General features: G+C 36.5%; 1 protein-coding gene across 2 annotated transcripts in view; it reads right to left on the minus strand.

The window, feature by feature from the left end:
• LOC145687918 (metabotropic glutamate receptor 8-like) overlaps positions 1 to 15692 on the minus strand; it is a 1213247-nt gene that overhangs the window by 29313 nt on the left and 1168242 nt on the right. For both annotated transcript variants that reach the window (XM_081761477.1, XM_081761476.1), the window contains one exon: positions 3302 to 3806. In XM_081761477.1, coding sequence (XP_081617603.1) covers positions 3302 to 3806 — 505 coding nt within the window. The remainder of the gene's footprint in view (positions 1 to 3301; positions 3807 to 15692) is intronic.

The raw sequence follows: 15692 nt of genomic DNA on the forward strand, positions 1-15692 counted from the left end.
TCTGAGTTCGATTATTAATTATATATAGGCCTATATATTCCTCGTCGGGAAGGAAATTTCAGCGAGAATTGCTGCAGGACGCATTTCATATATCTTCTATCTTTCGTGCATTGAAATTTCTTTGGGAGTTCATAATTGACTGTGATTTCTGTTGGGATTCATAATAACATTGGTTTCAGAAACTACACCAGGAAATAGGGAGACCATTTGGTGCGGTGGGTAGGGCCAATAGCTTACCTACTGTATCGTCTATTGTCGTACTGGATGACTCGTGTCAGATTCCAGACGAAATTCTTCTCTGTGGTGTCTTTGCTATTGTGCAGTGTGTGGCGGAGTGTGGTCTCTGAACATTCGGCATTTTCTTGATTGTGTTCATTTACTTACTGTGCTGTTCTGGGAACAAAATTGGGCACGAGCAAATAAGAGCAGAGAGGTGTGGTACATTTTTTGGTGGCTAAGGGTATTCATCAATCCCTACAATCACACCAGAAGTAATGGCTTGATGGGCCTGCTCTGGGCGCGACTCGTATCGCAGTAATGTACGTCCTTCTCGGAATTTCTTATATCAGTCCTGCACATTGTCAGTGACATGCAGCGTTCCATACATAGTACACATGCGACGATGAGTTTCGCGTGTTCCAACACCCTTAGCCATCAAGAAACGAACTACACTTCTCTACTTGCTTCCATTCCTGTCCTGGACGAACATACTTTTTACTACTCTCGCCTATACAGGCCAGTTAATAGGGGATGATTAATGGTCGAATAAGGAAAAAAAGGTTGGAAAGCTGGAACATTTTTTTTATTTTTTTTTCATAAGAGGGTCCGTAACAACATGCTAATTTTGCACCCCCATACCACCCCGGATTTGACCACCATCTCGGAAAAATGGCGCCAAAAATTAGTATTTTTTTGTCACGCATGGAAATCATTCTAGAGAAAAACATGTTATTATAAAAAATAAACTACATTAAATTCTCTACACGAAATGTTCTCTTCATTTTTTTTCTCTAAAATGCAACATTTAGACGCTATAGGCATGGCTAGTTACCCATTTCTTTTTCAGCATTGCTTTGTAGCAGAACCTTAACTAAAATTATCTGACACATTTTTTATTTAGTGATTTTTTTTATATAAAATATAAATTAATCTATTTTTCATTCCTTGCAGGTATGACTAAGGGCAAGGAATTAGGTCCATTGGATCATTTATGTTCAAGATGTCGTCAGTTGAAACATGTTTCATCTGTGAGACTTCTCAGTGATATTGTTAAGTGTATAGTAAAATAAAAGTGACTGAAGACATTAGTAGACTGCAGTATTGAAGTGAAAGATGGAAAGAATTGTCAACTTAAAGGACTGAAAAGTGTTGTGCTTTATGAAAAATATAGAAAAGTTTACACAAAATCAATAATTAGCAAATCTTTGCTATCATGACATACTTCATCACCTACACCGATAACCCTTAGGTCAGAAGTACTAAGCTTTAATTTTCAACAAGTCTGCCTGTTTTGTACATCAGATTAAGTTTTAAAGATGTAGAGTAAAACACTGTGCGAGTGAGCGCGTCGAAACCATTCAAGTGAAAGATTCTATTATGGAAGCAGCCGACAGAAGAAATGGATCAATGAAGTTGGTATTAGGATTGACAATGTTCAAGATTTAGTTGCTGCTGAAGCCAGATACCATTTCTCATGCATGAAAATAGTTCCACAACATTTCTTCTGGAAAAAAATCTGGTCGTCCAAAAGATAATGTTGTTTCAGATGTTATGGTTCGTGTTTCCAATTACCTTGAAGCCAAGGGCGGATACAGGACGGACTTCTGGGGGGTGGGTGGGTTGTAATACTGCTACTTAGAGCTACTTTTAAGAGCTCCAAACTCTGGGATGAGTTTAATTTTTATATAAAATAAAAGAAGTTTCCTCCTCCCGGGTGGCAATCGTCCCGATCGCTCCCCTTGGATCCGCCACTGCTTGAAACTAACAATTAATTTATATTCCAACTGATGCACTGGCAACTGAAAAAAAAAAAAATAATAAGAACTATACTGAAAGAAAAGTACTCAGAAGATATTCCAACAAACGAAAACAGAAAGCCTACAGTTTGCTTCCATAGGGCATAAAAATCTCACGGACGCATGGTATGATCGCCAAAAGTGTAAGCATATGGACGAAGAGAAGAACCTGGTTACCTTTCGGGCGACCAGGTTTTATTGCAGAAGAAATATTGTAGAACTCATTTCATGCATGAGAAATGGTCTGGCTTCAGCAGCAACTAAATCTTAAACATTGTCAATCCCAATACCAAATTCATTGATCCAGTCGTGATTTCTTTTACTATACACTTAACACCATCACTGAGAAATCTCTCACAGATGAAATATTTTTCAACTTACACCTTGAACATAAACGATCCAATAGACCTAATTGCTTACATTTAGTCACACTTACAACGAATGAAAAATAGATTAATTTATATTTTATATAAAAAATCACTAAAACAAAATAGTATCAGAAAATTTTAGTTAAGGTTCTGCTACAAAGTAATGCTGAAAAATGAATGCGTAATTAGCCACGTCTATAGCTTCTAAATGGTGCATCCTAGAGAAAAAATGAAGAGAACATTTCTTGTAGAGAATTTAATGTAGATTATATTTGTAATAACATATTTTGCTCTAAAATGCTTTTCGTTCGAGATATTTACAAAACAAACTAATTTTTGGAGCCATTTTTCCAAGATGGTGGCCAAATCCGAGGTGGTACAGGGCGCAAAATTAGTATGTTGTTATGGACACTCTTAAAAATAAAATAAAATTTGTTCCAGCTTTCCACCATTTTTTTTTCCTTATTCGATTCTTCGTTGACTGGCCTAGTGGAGCAAAAAACAAACAACTACGTCTACCTTTGAGTTGTCACTATGCATTTCACCTTCAATGAGATGGCAGTATCGATAAGTAACAGTAGTGTTGCCAACTTTTGCGAGGAATGTGTTTTATGCAGTGTTCGGTTTCATTTGACTACTCCTCATACTGAAAGTTTAACTCTGGTTCTGCGTAAATATCTAATATGAAGAAGAAATTATCCTGATAATAATAATAAAATGTAGTACAGATGTTTGGACTCATTTAAAAAGTAAAATAATAAATAGAAGGTATATTTTGATATGTAACTTAAGATATGTTATAACTTGTATACTGACATCAATATTGTAATTGAATATAGTATTACTAGTTCTTTTGGTAAGAAATACGTAACTTATTAACCACTACTTATTTATGTTTATTTTTAATCTATCCCTTACCTAGACATATTAAAATTTGCGATTTTGGTGATGTATAGGATGGTCGTTTGACACTTCGGATGCCTCTGTTGAAAATCCTTGAAATTCGATTGGTCTTCGTGAAGATGGCACTATAGCATATTGAAAGACAGAGTCCGAGGCCAATTCTGAGCAAAGTGCATGTGTATGTTGTTGGCTTAGAAAGAATGACAAACGACATCAGGTAACATATGAGAATACCGAAGAGCAACACGTAACACAGCTCTCGGCCAGACGCCATGATGATTGGCGTGCTATTATACCGGATAAACACTACAACGGTAAATAGAGTCCCAAGGATTCCAATGGCTGAGAACGAGAGTGGAACGATAGCCCAGGGACTGAGCCAAGCGATCACTTCTGCTGGCACTTTGTTGCAGTGGGTCTTATCTGCATTTGGAGCGTATCCTGGGTCACATGGAATACATGTGTCATTTGATGTGTAAGCGTCTTCACGGCAGGCCACACAACTCCAGCAGCATTGATCCTGTAAATATTAAAAATAAACAAATAAATAAATAAGGAAATTAGAATGGAGAAGTACAATAGGCGTATATAGCATACATAATAAGTGCTCAACACGTGCTCCTAAAATAGACAATCACTTCTAAAGTCATAGCTACCTTCTTATTAAGAGGAGATACAATGGAGTGCGGATAACCAGACTTGCAAACTTATTGTGGCGTTGCCAAAATGTAAAATCAACTGGTTGCTCAACAATATTTATTATTAGTCTCATCTTCCACAATTATTTCTGAAGGTTAGAGATTCCATGCAGATAAAACAGTTACGCTAATATTATACAGGGTGTTTCAAAATAACACTGACTACGTTTAGGAAATGATTCCTGACACAAAGATAAGACAAAACGTATAGACCAACCTGGTACAGAAATCCGTTATTTCAAAATTATAATGTGCCAAAACATAAAAGATATGGACTTTAAAAGTCCATTGCTCCAATGCTATGGGACCAACCATAGTCGGGTTAACACTTCACTTAGGGACTAGTATATGCCCTATACAAACATTCATATTTCAGAATACTGAAGTACTTCTGCAACAATTTTTACAGATGTAGTTTGTGATTGCTTCAAATTATGTTCCCGTAGCCAAATTCCCTCTATAAAAAATGTTGCGAGAGTGCCGTAGGATTCTGAAACATCTATTTTTGGACAGCACACATATCAGTTCCTAAGTAAAATCTTGACTCGATTACTGTAAGTCCCACAACATTGGAGCTATGGACTTTTAAAGTTCATTTTCTCATGTTTTCGGCAGCCTATAGCTCCGAAATGATACATTTCTTCAGCCAGATTGGTTTGTATTTTGTCTTATCTTGGTACCAGGAATCACTTCCAAAACGTTGTTAGTGTTGTTTTGAAATACCTTGTATATGAATATAACGAAGCGTAGTACAATGGTTCAAAACTGGTGTGTTGCAAGACATTGGTGTGTTGTACAGTTGTGTTGGAAAATTTTAGAATTTAAAAATCACGAAGCATTTACATCTAATAAAAAAAAGTAAAATCGATTTTGAAACCAACTAAATTAGTCAACACCTGCAGTGGTACCCACAACGCTCAATACTACATACAGTCTCTATTTTATAGAAATTTAGATTTTGCATGATTATATTTTACATTATTAATGATAAAAAAAACAAATATATATCGATGTCCGAACGTTCAGTAAAGCGTGCATTAGTCTAAAAATGTTGGGAACTACTGCCATAGTATATGCTCATATAATAACGATATCTATCTCATTTTCTTATCCCGTTTTGCTTGATTTTGTATGTTGAATTAGCCTATTGTTCCGTGTATTGGCTGTTCTCCTCAAAACAATCCCCTCTTGCCTTTCTCTCTACGTTTCACTGCTAGACTGCTATGGAAAAAAAGTAGGGATGGCCAAAATCTTCCGGAATCGGAAATTTCATTTTCCAGATTTCGGAAAAATGTCCGAAATTTGAAAAAAAAAACAGATTTTTCACATTTTACTTTCCGGATTCCGGAAAGTAAAAATTCCGGAATTGACTATCCCTAAAAAAAAAGACTAAAGGAAAAATCAGCATGAATTAAGAACAGTGTTGCTAATATGGCAATTAAGTCTTGTTAAAGATTATGGCTTTAAATTTCCCCCAGTATAAATACTACTACTGATCTGATTGAACTTGGGTGGTACATATGTGCAGGTGTTCATTTCCTGAAGGTAATTTTTCTCCCAACAAGTGTGCTTATTTGTTGCAGGTTTTAGAACGTTTCAGAGCTGATGATATAGTTGTTGAGAATACACGAGTGCTTTGACACTAATAACGCAATCAGGTTTGTATGATAAAAGTTTTAATGCACACATTTTAGAAAATGCTTCATAAATTAAGCAACAGCAGTCATTAAGCTCTCTAATTGAAAAGTTTATTATGCCAAGAAGAAACATATTAAAGTTTTTCTTTGTCTTCTTTTTTTTAAAAAATAACTAATGCATCGAAGTATTTTCATAGTCGATTAGAAAAAAAAACATATTAGATCCCTTGTTATTTTACAAGTTGTTAACACAATATAATTTTCTTAGCAATTATTTCGGTCAAATACAGTGCTAAGACAAGTATAATATATCATATTTTGAAATAATTACTGAAATCATAAAGTGGAATAAAACGAAGTACTGCGGCAAAATTTGTGACGTTATGTAGATTAGACCGCCAAAATTCGGAGAAGTGAACCTACATTTACAAAGTAAGTATTTTGACACTGAAATATTGTAAGATCTGGAATGCCATTACTAACCTTTCGATCCGGGAGTTAAATACTCATCTACCGCTGCGAGAGGCGGCAATTTTAAATCACCAAAACATTTTTTTTTTTTTGCATAATTTCACAAAGTTGAACATAATTTCATGTAATAAGAACGGAAATCAACAATTGACAGCACATTGCAGTCTATTCTTGAATGCCATGCGTTTTCGTTCATGTCCGAAATCAACAGATAGCAAAAATATGCATAATTTTTTTCAGTACTACACGGGATTTATACATGTACGTAGGACCGCTTCTAGAAGCACTATGATGGTCTGTAAACGTGTACGTCAGACCAGTTTGAGCGGTTAAAGGAAAAGATGCAACTTAGGGGAGGGGAGATACTTAAAAATGATCGAAAATGACCAATATCAGTGTCGAATCCACAGTTTTCTGAGTCGCTGTGATGAACAGTGAAACTTCCGATGTCGGTTAAATCCAAATTCACCCCTTTATGTCCAAGAAGAAACGTATTCTCCCCGTGCAAAGAACAGGTAGTCTGCTAGTGTATGATAAAATAAAATATAATATTAATAACAGTGACACTTCGGTGTAGCTATGTGAACAACACGAACACCTATGTGTCTGGTCCTGGGTTTGATTCCTATGTGTCGCCGAGTTTTCAGTGTTAGCCTAGTATTGTGTCAGTGGCGGAGATTTTCGAAATAATATATAGTGAACTTCAGTCTAGAAATCCAGAAAGAAGACTGATGGCAACCGGTGTGCTGACCACACACCATTAAACTAAATTGCTTTCACTATGGGCCGTAAAACCAATACATACAGCTTCTATTAACGTATGGTTATGAAGATATAAGTTTACAGTGTAGTTTTTGTGTCACTGAACAATTTTGCCCAGTGTTAACAGACGGAAAGAAAATAACATCCAACGACCATTGTTTTCTTATATTTGCTTCCTGTATTTCGTTTTCCCCCCCAGTCTTTTCAGGAGTGTATTCGCCCTCTTGTTTGTCATTGGTCGTTGTTGGAATTGGCTGCTAATAGTCTCATATGTATGGGTAGAAACAATAGACGCTGTTTTGTCAATTAATTGAAGTGAACAAACATTTCGCAAGGGCTTGGATTTTCCGCCTTATGCAACAGTAACGGGCGACATAGGGGCGGGAAATAACAGAAGAAAAAAAATACATAACAAGAGAGAGAGAGAGAGAGATGTGACGCAAAGTTTCATTGATTTTGTCCAGAAACACAAAAGCTTGATCAACATAGACATTGTTGTTGGTTGTATTTGTCACGTAGACAGATAACGCACGGAGTCGCATCTTTCTTTTTAACGATAAGCTAGAATCAAATTGGCCACGGTGGCTAGTCGGAAAACAAAAGGAAAAGAGTGGTTCCCTATAACGAAAAAGAAACACGTTTTACCCTATTTCATCCTTACATACTTTGTAGAAATGCTCCCTGTGGTCCAAGTGAGAAGCATATTTCCAATGTCAACAGAAATTCAATGTACAGGCCTGTCGAAGTCTTTTTTTTTTTTTTTTTGTTCTTTTCTTAGTATAGAAAATATAGAAGGAAGTTGTAAATTCGAATTTGTTTCGCTTCGCATAGTTCCGCATGAGGTTTTACCGTCATCCAAATTCAGCAAAAAAAAAAAAAAAAAAAAAAAAAAAGCAACGGATATCATTGTGAAAGTGGGTCATGGGTCAAGTTTTCATTGATCCACACCATCTCTGGAAGTGTAATGACTAGAGACCGGATGTTAGGCAAAATGCCTATTCTTTAATATTAAAGATATGATCAAAAATAACGTTTTGAAGTTTCTATGGGGGTTATAGTTTCGATTTAAGCCAATTTTATTTTGCCTATTTTGCCTATTTCGACCTTTGCTGCCTAAATAATTGCTTTTTTGCCTAATGTTGCCTATTCTATGCATTTTCTTCAAATTAAGCCTTCATTGAGAAAAATGTAATTTATATAACATAAATAATACACACATATATGTGTAAATTAGGTGTTTGTAAACACAAGCACGTGGTACGTTGCAATATATATACAGAGTAAACTTCAAAGATGTGCACATACTTCGAAAAGTGATTAGTGATATCAAAAGAACACAAGCAGTCCTCGTGTATTTTGTCTAATTCCGTGTCATGTACAAGTGACAGGATGCCAACTTGGAATCGAAAATCAAATCCTGACAATTGGAACAGAACCGAAAAATGTGCGCGTACTTCGAGAGGTGATTCGTGACATGAAAAGAAGACAAAAAGTCTTCTTGAATGTCACGAATCACCTCCCGAAGTATGTGCACACCTTTATGTCTCGTTCCAATTGTCAGGATTTGATTTTGGATTCCAACTTCGCCCCCTTGTCACTCCTACACGACGTGGAATTCGACAACATGCAAAACGACTTTTTGTCTTCTTTTCATGTCATGAATCACCTCTTGACTTATGTGCACATCTTTCAGGTTGTCCCAGCACATATGGAATGCGCAACAAGCTTCGTTTTTATATATACAATAAAAGAAGATAGTAACAAAGAAGTACGTTTCTATATTCTTTGAACATTATCTATGACTTGAATCTATTTTTAATTATATTGAGTATTTATCTTCATTATTTCGAGTAACATTTTAGTGCCTATTTTACTGCATATTTTTAAAACTTTTAGTGCCTATTTGCCTGCCTATTTTCCAGGTTTTTAGTGCCTAAACATCCGGTCTCTAGTAATGACACACAACTATGTTGTTTCTAGCTTAGTACGCTGGAGTTTGCTATCGGAAATATTTCTAACTTGAATAAATTCAAGATTTGCATAAGGTAGAGAGTCATAATCGAATGTTTGTGGCACCATTGGAATCGAACCCGGTATTATGTTCACCAAGCTCAAGAGAGAAATTCCATTTTCATATTAGATAATTACGTTAACTGTGTTATAGGGAATATGAGATTAAAGTTAATAAGAAGCTTTGATATGTGATAATTCTTACATGATGGTAATTTTTAATTAAGACATTAAGGAAAACTAGATGAACCTGCGCTCTCTACACAGCGCATCATCCTCTACACATATGAGCATGAATCCTCAAATTCCTCATATCTGTACATGTCCCTTTACAGACACAAGTTAAAGGCGTCTTGATAAAAATCGGCAAGAGGTACCATAAAGGGGAGATTTTTTCGATTATTTTTTTTTATTATATCGCACCATTTGCAAAATTTGAGCCTACTTCCGGTTGGAGTTTCTAATTCATGCATGATCAATGTTTTCTTTCTTTTTGGATGCAGTATGTAATAAGCGAATATATTACACACACAATTAATTAGAATGTCAGTGATATATCTGGTGTTCATTGGACAAAACACTGCAAACGTTAAAGATTCATCTTAGCCTGGAGAAATGGTCATCCTTCGTTTTTCATTATAATTTGGCCATGGAACAAACACCTGAGAGATATACAATCCCTGCATACAAACACGAGGGTTGGATTGTATAACTCGTAGGATATGATTCTTAATTTTGTTAAAATTTCAACGTGTACCTCCAAAATGTAATAATGAAATAATGGTCATTTTTTTAAATATTCCGTTAGAACTGGACAATCTACACAAAAATTAAAATCGATCAGTGAAAACAGCATGTTTCTAACACTTGTGGTTTTGGAGATCTCTTTGTCGAAAGGATTAGAGACAAACATATAAACTTTTCTTTGGAGACAAATATATAAATCTAGCATTTTAATATATAGATAATTATCAGCTACAAAAATTATCCCTTTTAAATTGCCTTATCCTTGTTCTTCTATTTCTATGGCATTGGCATCTCTCTCTCTCTCTCTCTTTCTTTTCTTAATGTTCAGTGATTCACGCTCAAAACAAGTGAAGATAATTCTATCCGCGTAAAACTTCCATTTTGTAGACCAGCTAGTTACAAGTTGATTATGGCGCTCTTGAAGTGTCACTCTTAAAGACGAATGGCAAATCCTTCGTGATAAATTTACTTCGCTGCTGGACATTGATTACAATCTGCGAGAGATGTTCCAGCATTTTGGATCTATTGTTTTGCGGTCTGAAGAGATCCAGAATTTATTATTCGTAGTTGAATCACATTTCATTGTTTTTTAACCGATCGCTTTTATTAAGAGTTTTTGCCTTCTGTGGTTGATACCAGCAATGGCATTTAATGAAAGTTTCAACGCAGATTTTTTTTTTTCAGAAGCATTCTTTGGATTTTTCGTTATAAAGGTGTGGGAATATATTTACCCGTCTAGTTTTCTATAAAGGATTTAGGATTTAGGAATTAGGAATTAGATTTCTGGGTTCTCGTCTTCTGTCGCCATGTTAGCTCGTCACGCATGAGGGAAGATGTCCCTCGGCTATCTCACTATCCGAGGAAAGAGAAGGGAAAAAATGATAGGGAAATGAAGGAAGCGGCCTGGGACCTATGTGTTAGGTACCGTCTCGGCATTTGCCTGGTGTGAATGAGAAAAGCCAAGACGACCTCACTCAAGATGGCTTTTACACTTCTACGACTTTACACTTTTTAAGCTTTTACACTTTACACTTTACACTTTGTGCCCCAACGCGAGCTTTCCTCTTGTGTATCTAATTAATTCATCGGCACAGAAACGGAACTTCTTCACCGGATTCTACCCTGATATAAATTTGGATATTTATTGCCTATCTTTCTAGGATATTTCTTTATATTATCCACCTATCTTTGCGATAGTGTACCCAAAGTTCTATTTCTATATGCTTCTAGATTGGGATCCTATGTAAGCCGCACGTTTTTTCTCGCGCAAACGACTTATTCCGCCCATTTTACACGTTATTATCCCTATGATATTCTGTAACCACCAACTATAACAAACTCCAGTGTTATATATCTTTCTAAATTACCTCATTTTTATGTCCTCTTTCCATGACTAATATTTTCCTCAAAACTCTCTCTTTCTCTCTCTTTTTTTTTTTTTTTCGAAAACCCTGACCCATTGTTCTTCTCTGCATGTTAGTAACCAACTTTCACTTTCATACAATTATGCTTGTAGAAATTTTATTTTTAAATTATTTGATCAGAGTCAGGACGACAAAAGGCTTTCTCCGAGTAGTCGTATGCATTTCCCGACATTAATCTATTTTCTATTTCATCCTTCACTTCGTTTGTTATTTGTTAACGACATACCCAAGTGCTTATTCAATGCTTCTATGTTTCTATTATTGATTACGTTGTTTCGGCGGATATATGTCAGCTTGTTACGATGCACTTTCGTTTTACCCGCATTAATTTCAACTCAAACTTCTTTACACACCAGCAGAATAATGTTTTCTCTTTCTTTGTTGGGTCGTGCGAAGGAACTGCATTCAATGTATTTGACGGTGGCGCTTCGAGTTCCTCGCAAAAGCAGTTACGAAATGAAAGGACTTTGGTGTTGCCACGTCTTGTGCTACCTGCTCATCTGCTCGTGTTATAGTGTCTCTGCTTAGCCACACCCCTTAAGCGAACGGCAACGTTGCCTCACAACTTTCGTTTCATTTGTCTTTCCCACACGATATAAAATGTGTCCCACGCTTTAACTTTATATCGTCTCTTATGAAACCTGCATTGTCTATTCATACAAGAAGCTGTTTCAGCTCATTAAACAGTAGCCCTATACTGCTAGCGTAAGTAGTTTCAGAATATAACAAACGAAATATGTTTATTTTCCACAGTATCATTTGTATTATCGAATTGAGAGTTTAACACTATGTGGTACTTTTGCTAAAAGAGTTGAGTTGATTTTAGTTTAGCGTCCCTTTTAGCAGCGAGGCTATATGAGACGTGGACCTACTGATTAACTTGGAATCCGAACCATATGATCTCCCGCCGGGAATCGAAACCGGGTCTCCCATTTTGCTAAAAGAGATTGTTGTTAGCACAGAAGTAAATAATAAAATAATTAATGTAATTTTTACAGTGTAGAATACAACAGGATTTTCCTAAATAAACTGACACAACACGATGTTTGTCCATCAGAAAGCGCGGAGTTTAAATTTATTAATTAGACTAATGGAATATTACCAAACAAGAAATGAATTCGAATTGTATCAATGTAGTTTCATGTTTATTATATTTTGAAACAAATAAATGCACTTTATTTCCTTTTAATCTTTGTTTACAACTATGTAAAGAAAAAAGATAGCACATAATCTTTCTTAAGACTGAATGTATGCTATTTTCTGTGAAATGTAGGAATTCCATTTCAACAAGAATATATATTTAAAGTCTTTGTATGTAAACACGCTTCATGTATTACATTGTAATCTACAATAAGTAAATAAATATAATAGTTGTCTTCTGGACAAGTGAGTCTCAACGGGTGCCTTGTCATTTTTTTTAAATAATCAGTTACCTCAAAGGGACAGTAAATTCGAAACCGGTATCAATCTTGGGAGCCCGGGAAGTATGGCAACCTGGACATGAGTGAGCTTATTAATTTGTTTACTATCCTGGCAACTATGCTCTACTGACCTTGGCTACAGACATGCCTCTGGCGCGAGACTGGTTTCCTCCGTTAAAATCAAGAATAATAAAATTTTAAAGTTATGCATAACCACATACTATTAGATATGTTTCAAAAATCTACTTTGTTGCTATAGGATTAAGCCTAATAAAAAAACAATTCCATATTTCATTACAAATGAATTTTATTTCTATGAAAGGTGCTATTCGACAGACAAGCGTACATACACACATACTGAGACAATTTCGTTCAATATACAGGATCGTACAACCCCACTTTCGTTATTGAAATCAACATGTGCATTCAGAAGAAAATTTAAATATGATGAACACGAGCAATCTGTAGCAGTTCGTTTTATATAGGGTAGATCCAAAATCTTTATCTGATTTCAAGGTTTTAAAGCCTGGAAACGTTTATAGTTGAATGAAAGAGTTCGAAAGAAGGAATATTCAAATTTAATTTGGTTGGCGGGAGATGGCAGTGGTGTACAGGAGCAGGGTAAAAAGAAAATCCAGCACTGAAGTTTTCATTGCAAATTAGAAGATGGTGTCATTATTACAGAGATTAGGAAATACAACAAGGTTTCTGCGGCTAGTTCGCTATTTGGTACAATACTGAAGGGACTTGCCGAAGAGTTGGCAGGAAATGTCATTAGCATGCGTTTTTATATATATATATATATATATATAACGTAGAGAGAAAAGTAGCCTGCAATCTGCAGGGGCTGTAAGTTAATCTGGTAACTTCCGGACCAAACAACTAACCGTAGAAAACACCATGCAACCAGGGACGGCGCTAAGGGTGGGCGGGGGTGGGCAATCGCCCACCCGATGGATGGCCTCGCCCACCCCAACAGAACAGGGGTGTCATTAAAAGGGGACAGGAGGGGGCAGTTGCCCCCCGCAAGATTTTGAGGAATACATATATACTTTATCGATTGTCTACTAATATACTAGTGCAAACTGTGAAAGTCTTATGTTGTTGGTGTTCTTGCCCCCTCAAGCGAAGTCTGAAATGACACCCCTGCAACAGAAGGAGAATAATAAAGGTGACCAGTGCTGGATTTAGGTTTGATGGGGCCCTAAGCTATTGAAGATAATGGGGCTAATTTATTTCTAGCATTCTTTTTCAGCGACAAAATTTCGCCTTTTCTGTTTGAATATATGCTATATGGTAATTTATGGACCTCATACATATCTATTAAGTAAATACGTTTTCGTGTATATTTCGTTAACTTAACTTACTGTTTTGAATACATTACAGAAAAACTGTAAAATTTGTAAAATTAGCGGTACTTTAATTTGGTACCAATAAAGTTCCTTGCCCTGCACCAACTATGATCCACGCTCCACGCCATGCTTCTACAATATGTGGAGACCGCATCATTTCTCATTTCAAGTTGTTTCTATTCAGTTGGGTAAAGTTTGAAACGTTTCCAGGGATCAGTGTAAGTAAATACAGTCTAAATATCATCCAGGGTTGGTAATTACTGCCTGAAGCTCAACTAATCGTGTGAGCTTTTTCGAGGTCAGGTTACTGGAGTAACTCAAAATGGAATGCAACCCTCGAAGATTACCCAAGGTGTAATACGACACAAATTCGCTGGATCCAGAGGCGAACTTAGAAGGTTAAAACTGGAGAAGAGGCAACTAAAACCCAGATTATGATAGATATATTGTGAGTTTACTCTAAACTTTCAAAAATATGTAAGTAATGGCTTCAATTATTTTTGTCACTTAAAAAACTGGGATCCTAGACCTCTCCGGCCCCTGGCTAGATACGTCTCTGGCTGAAAATCATAAAAATGTCGTTAAAAAACCTAACTGTTGCACTAAAATTATTATAAGACCTATAAATGTAGGTAGCATCTTTTTACTGCGACGTAAAAAGATGTTGGTACCTTGCCTTGCTATGTAGTAACCAGTGGCGTATTTAGGGGTAGCTTCCGGGCTTAAGCCCCCCCGAAATCACTTAGTATATAAAGTAAATGAAATATCTTGCAGAATTTTCACATTTCCAGGCAAAGCCCCCCCCCCCGAAAGTTAGCAAAGCCCCTTCCGAAACAAAATCGTAAATACGCCACTGGTAGTAACTAGTGCCGATAACCTAATGGATTTAGCCTTGCATACTAACTTACACAACGTAAATTCGGGCAGTTCTGAACGTAGCAATACATAAAATACTGTTAATGTATACAAACGAACGACTCATATGCCTAGAACGAATGGATGAAATCACTACGATTCGTGCTCCTATTCTTTCCTTTAGTCAGGGGCGGATCCATTCTGAATGTTTAGGGGGGCTGTCGTTCGAAGTCAATAGGTTTTATTTTACGTTTATAATACAAAGGTGAAAATTCTTAGGATAGGTTTTATTTTTAAAATAAAAACATTCAATTCTGGGGGGCGATCGCCCCCTGGATCCGCCCCTGCTTTTAGTGATCCATTATTGCACTCTATAGATCACTATATGAGCTCCTCCGTGGCTAAGCGGTTAGCGTACTCACCTTTGGCGTGGGAGACCCGGGTTCGATTCCTGGTGGGAGCTCATGTGGTTCGGATTCCACGTTAATCAGTAGGTCCCGTCTCATGTAGCCTCGCTGCTGAAAGAGACGTTAAACTCAAAATCAACTCAACTCTATAGATCACTATGAAAATCAATGCCAAGTTCTGAAAGTTATGAAAATACTTCTGCAAACTACTTTTCATACTTACGTACAGCGAAATAAAATAGCTATAATTTTGCGATGTAAAGATTATTGCCGCTTAGGGCTGTAATTCCTTTATATTTTACTATTATTTCGCGAGCTTGTCGTTTCATGCCTTCTTCTTAAGCATCCACTGTTACCAGACTCAATTTCTTGCCGAATTCCAAATAGTACAAGAAAGGGTAGCACTAGAGTTCTATCCGCATACAAGATACTGTATCACTTATGTTGTGAAGTCTTATAAAAGTAGCTAAGTGTAATGGCTGGAAAACAGGGTCCCGATTACAAATGGGACTCTGAAACAAAATACCCATTACAAGCAGAGCTGGGAAACGAGGGTTCCATTATAAGCGGGGCTGGGCAACAGAAATCCCATTGCAGGCGGGTTGGAAAACAGGGCCCTATT

This window comes from Thermobia domestica, chromosome 6 (assembly GCF_964235325.1).
Source record: "Thermobia domestica chromosome 6, izTheDome1.hap1.1, whole genome shotgun sequence".
NCBI lineage: Eukaryota > Metazoa > Arthropoda > Insecta > Zygentoma > Lepismatidae > Thermobia > Thermobia domestica.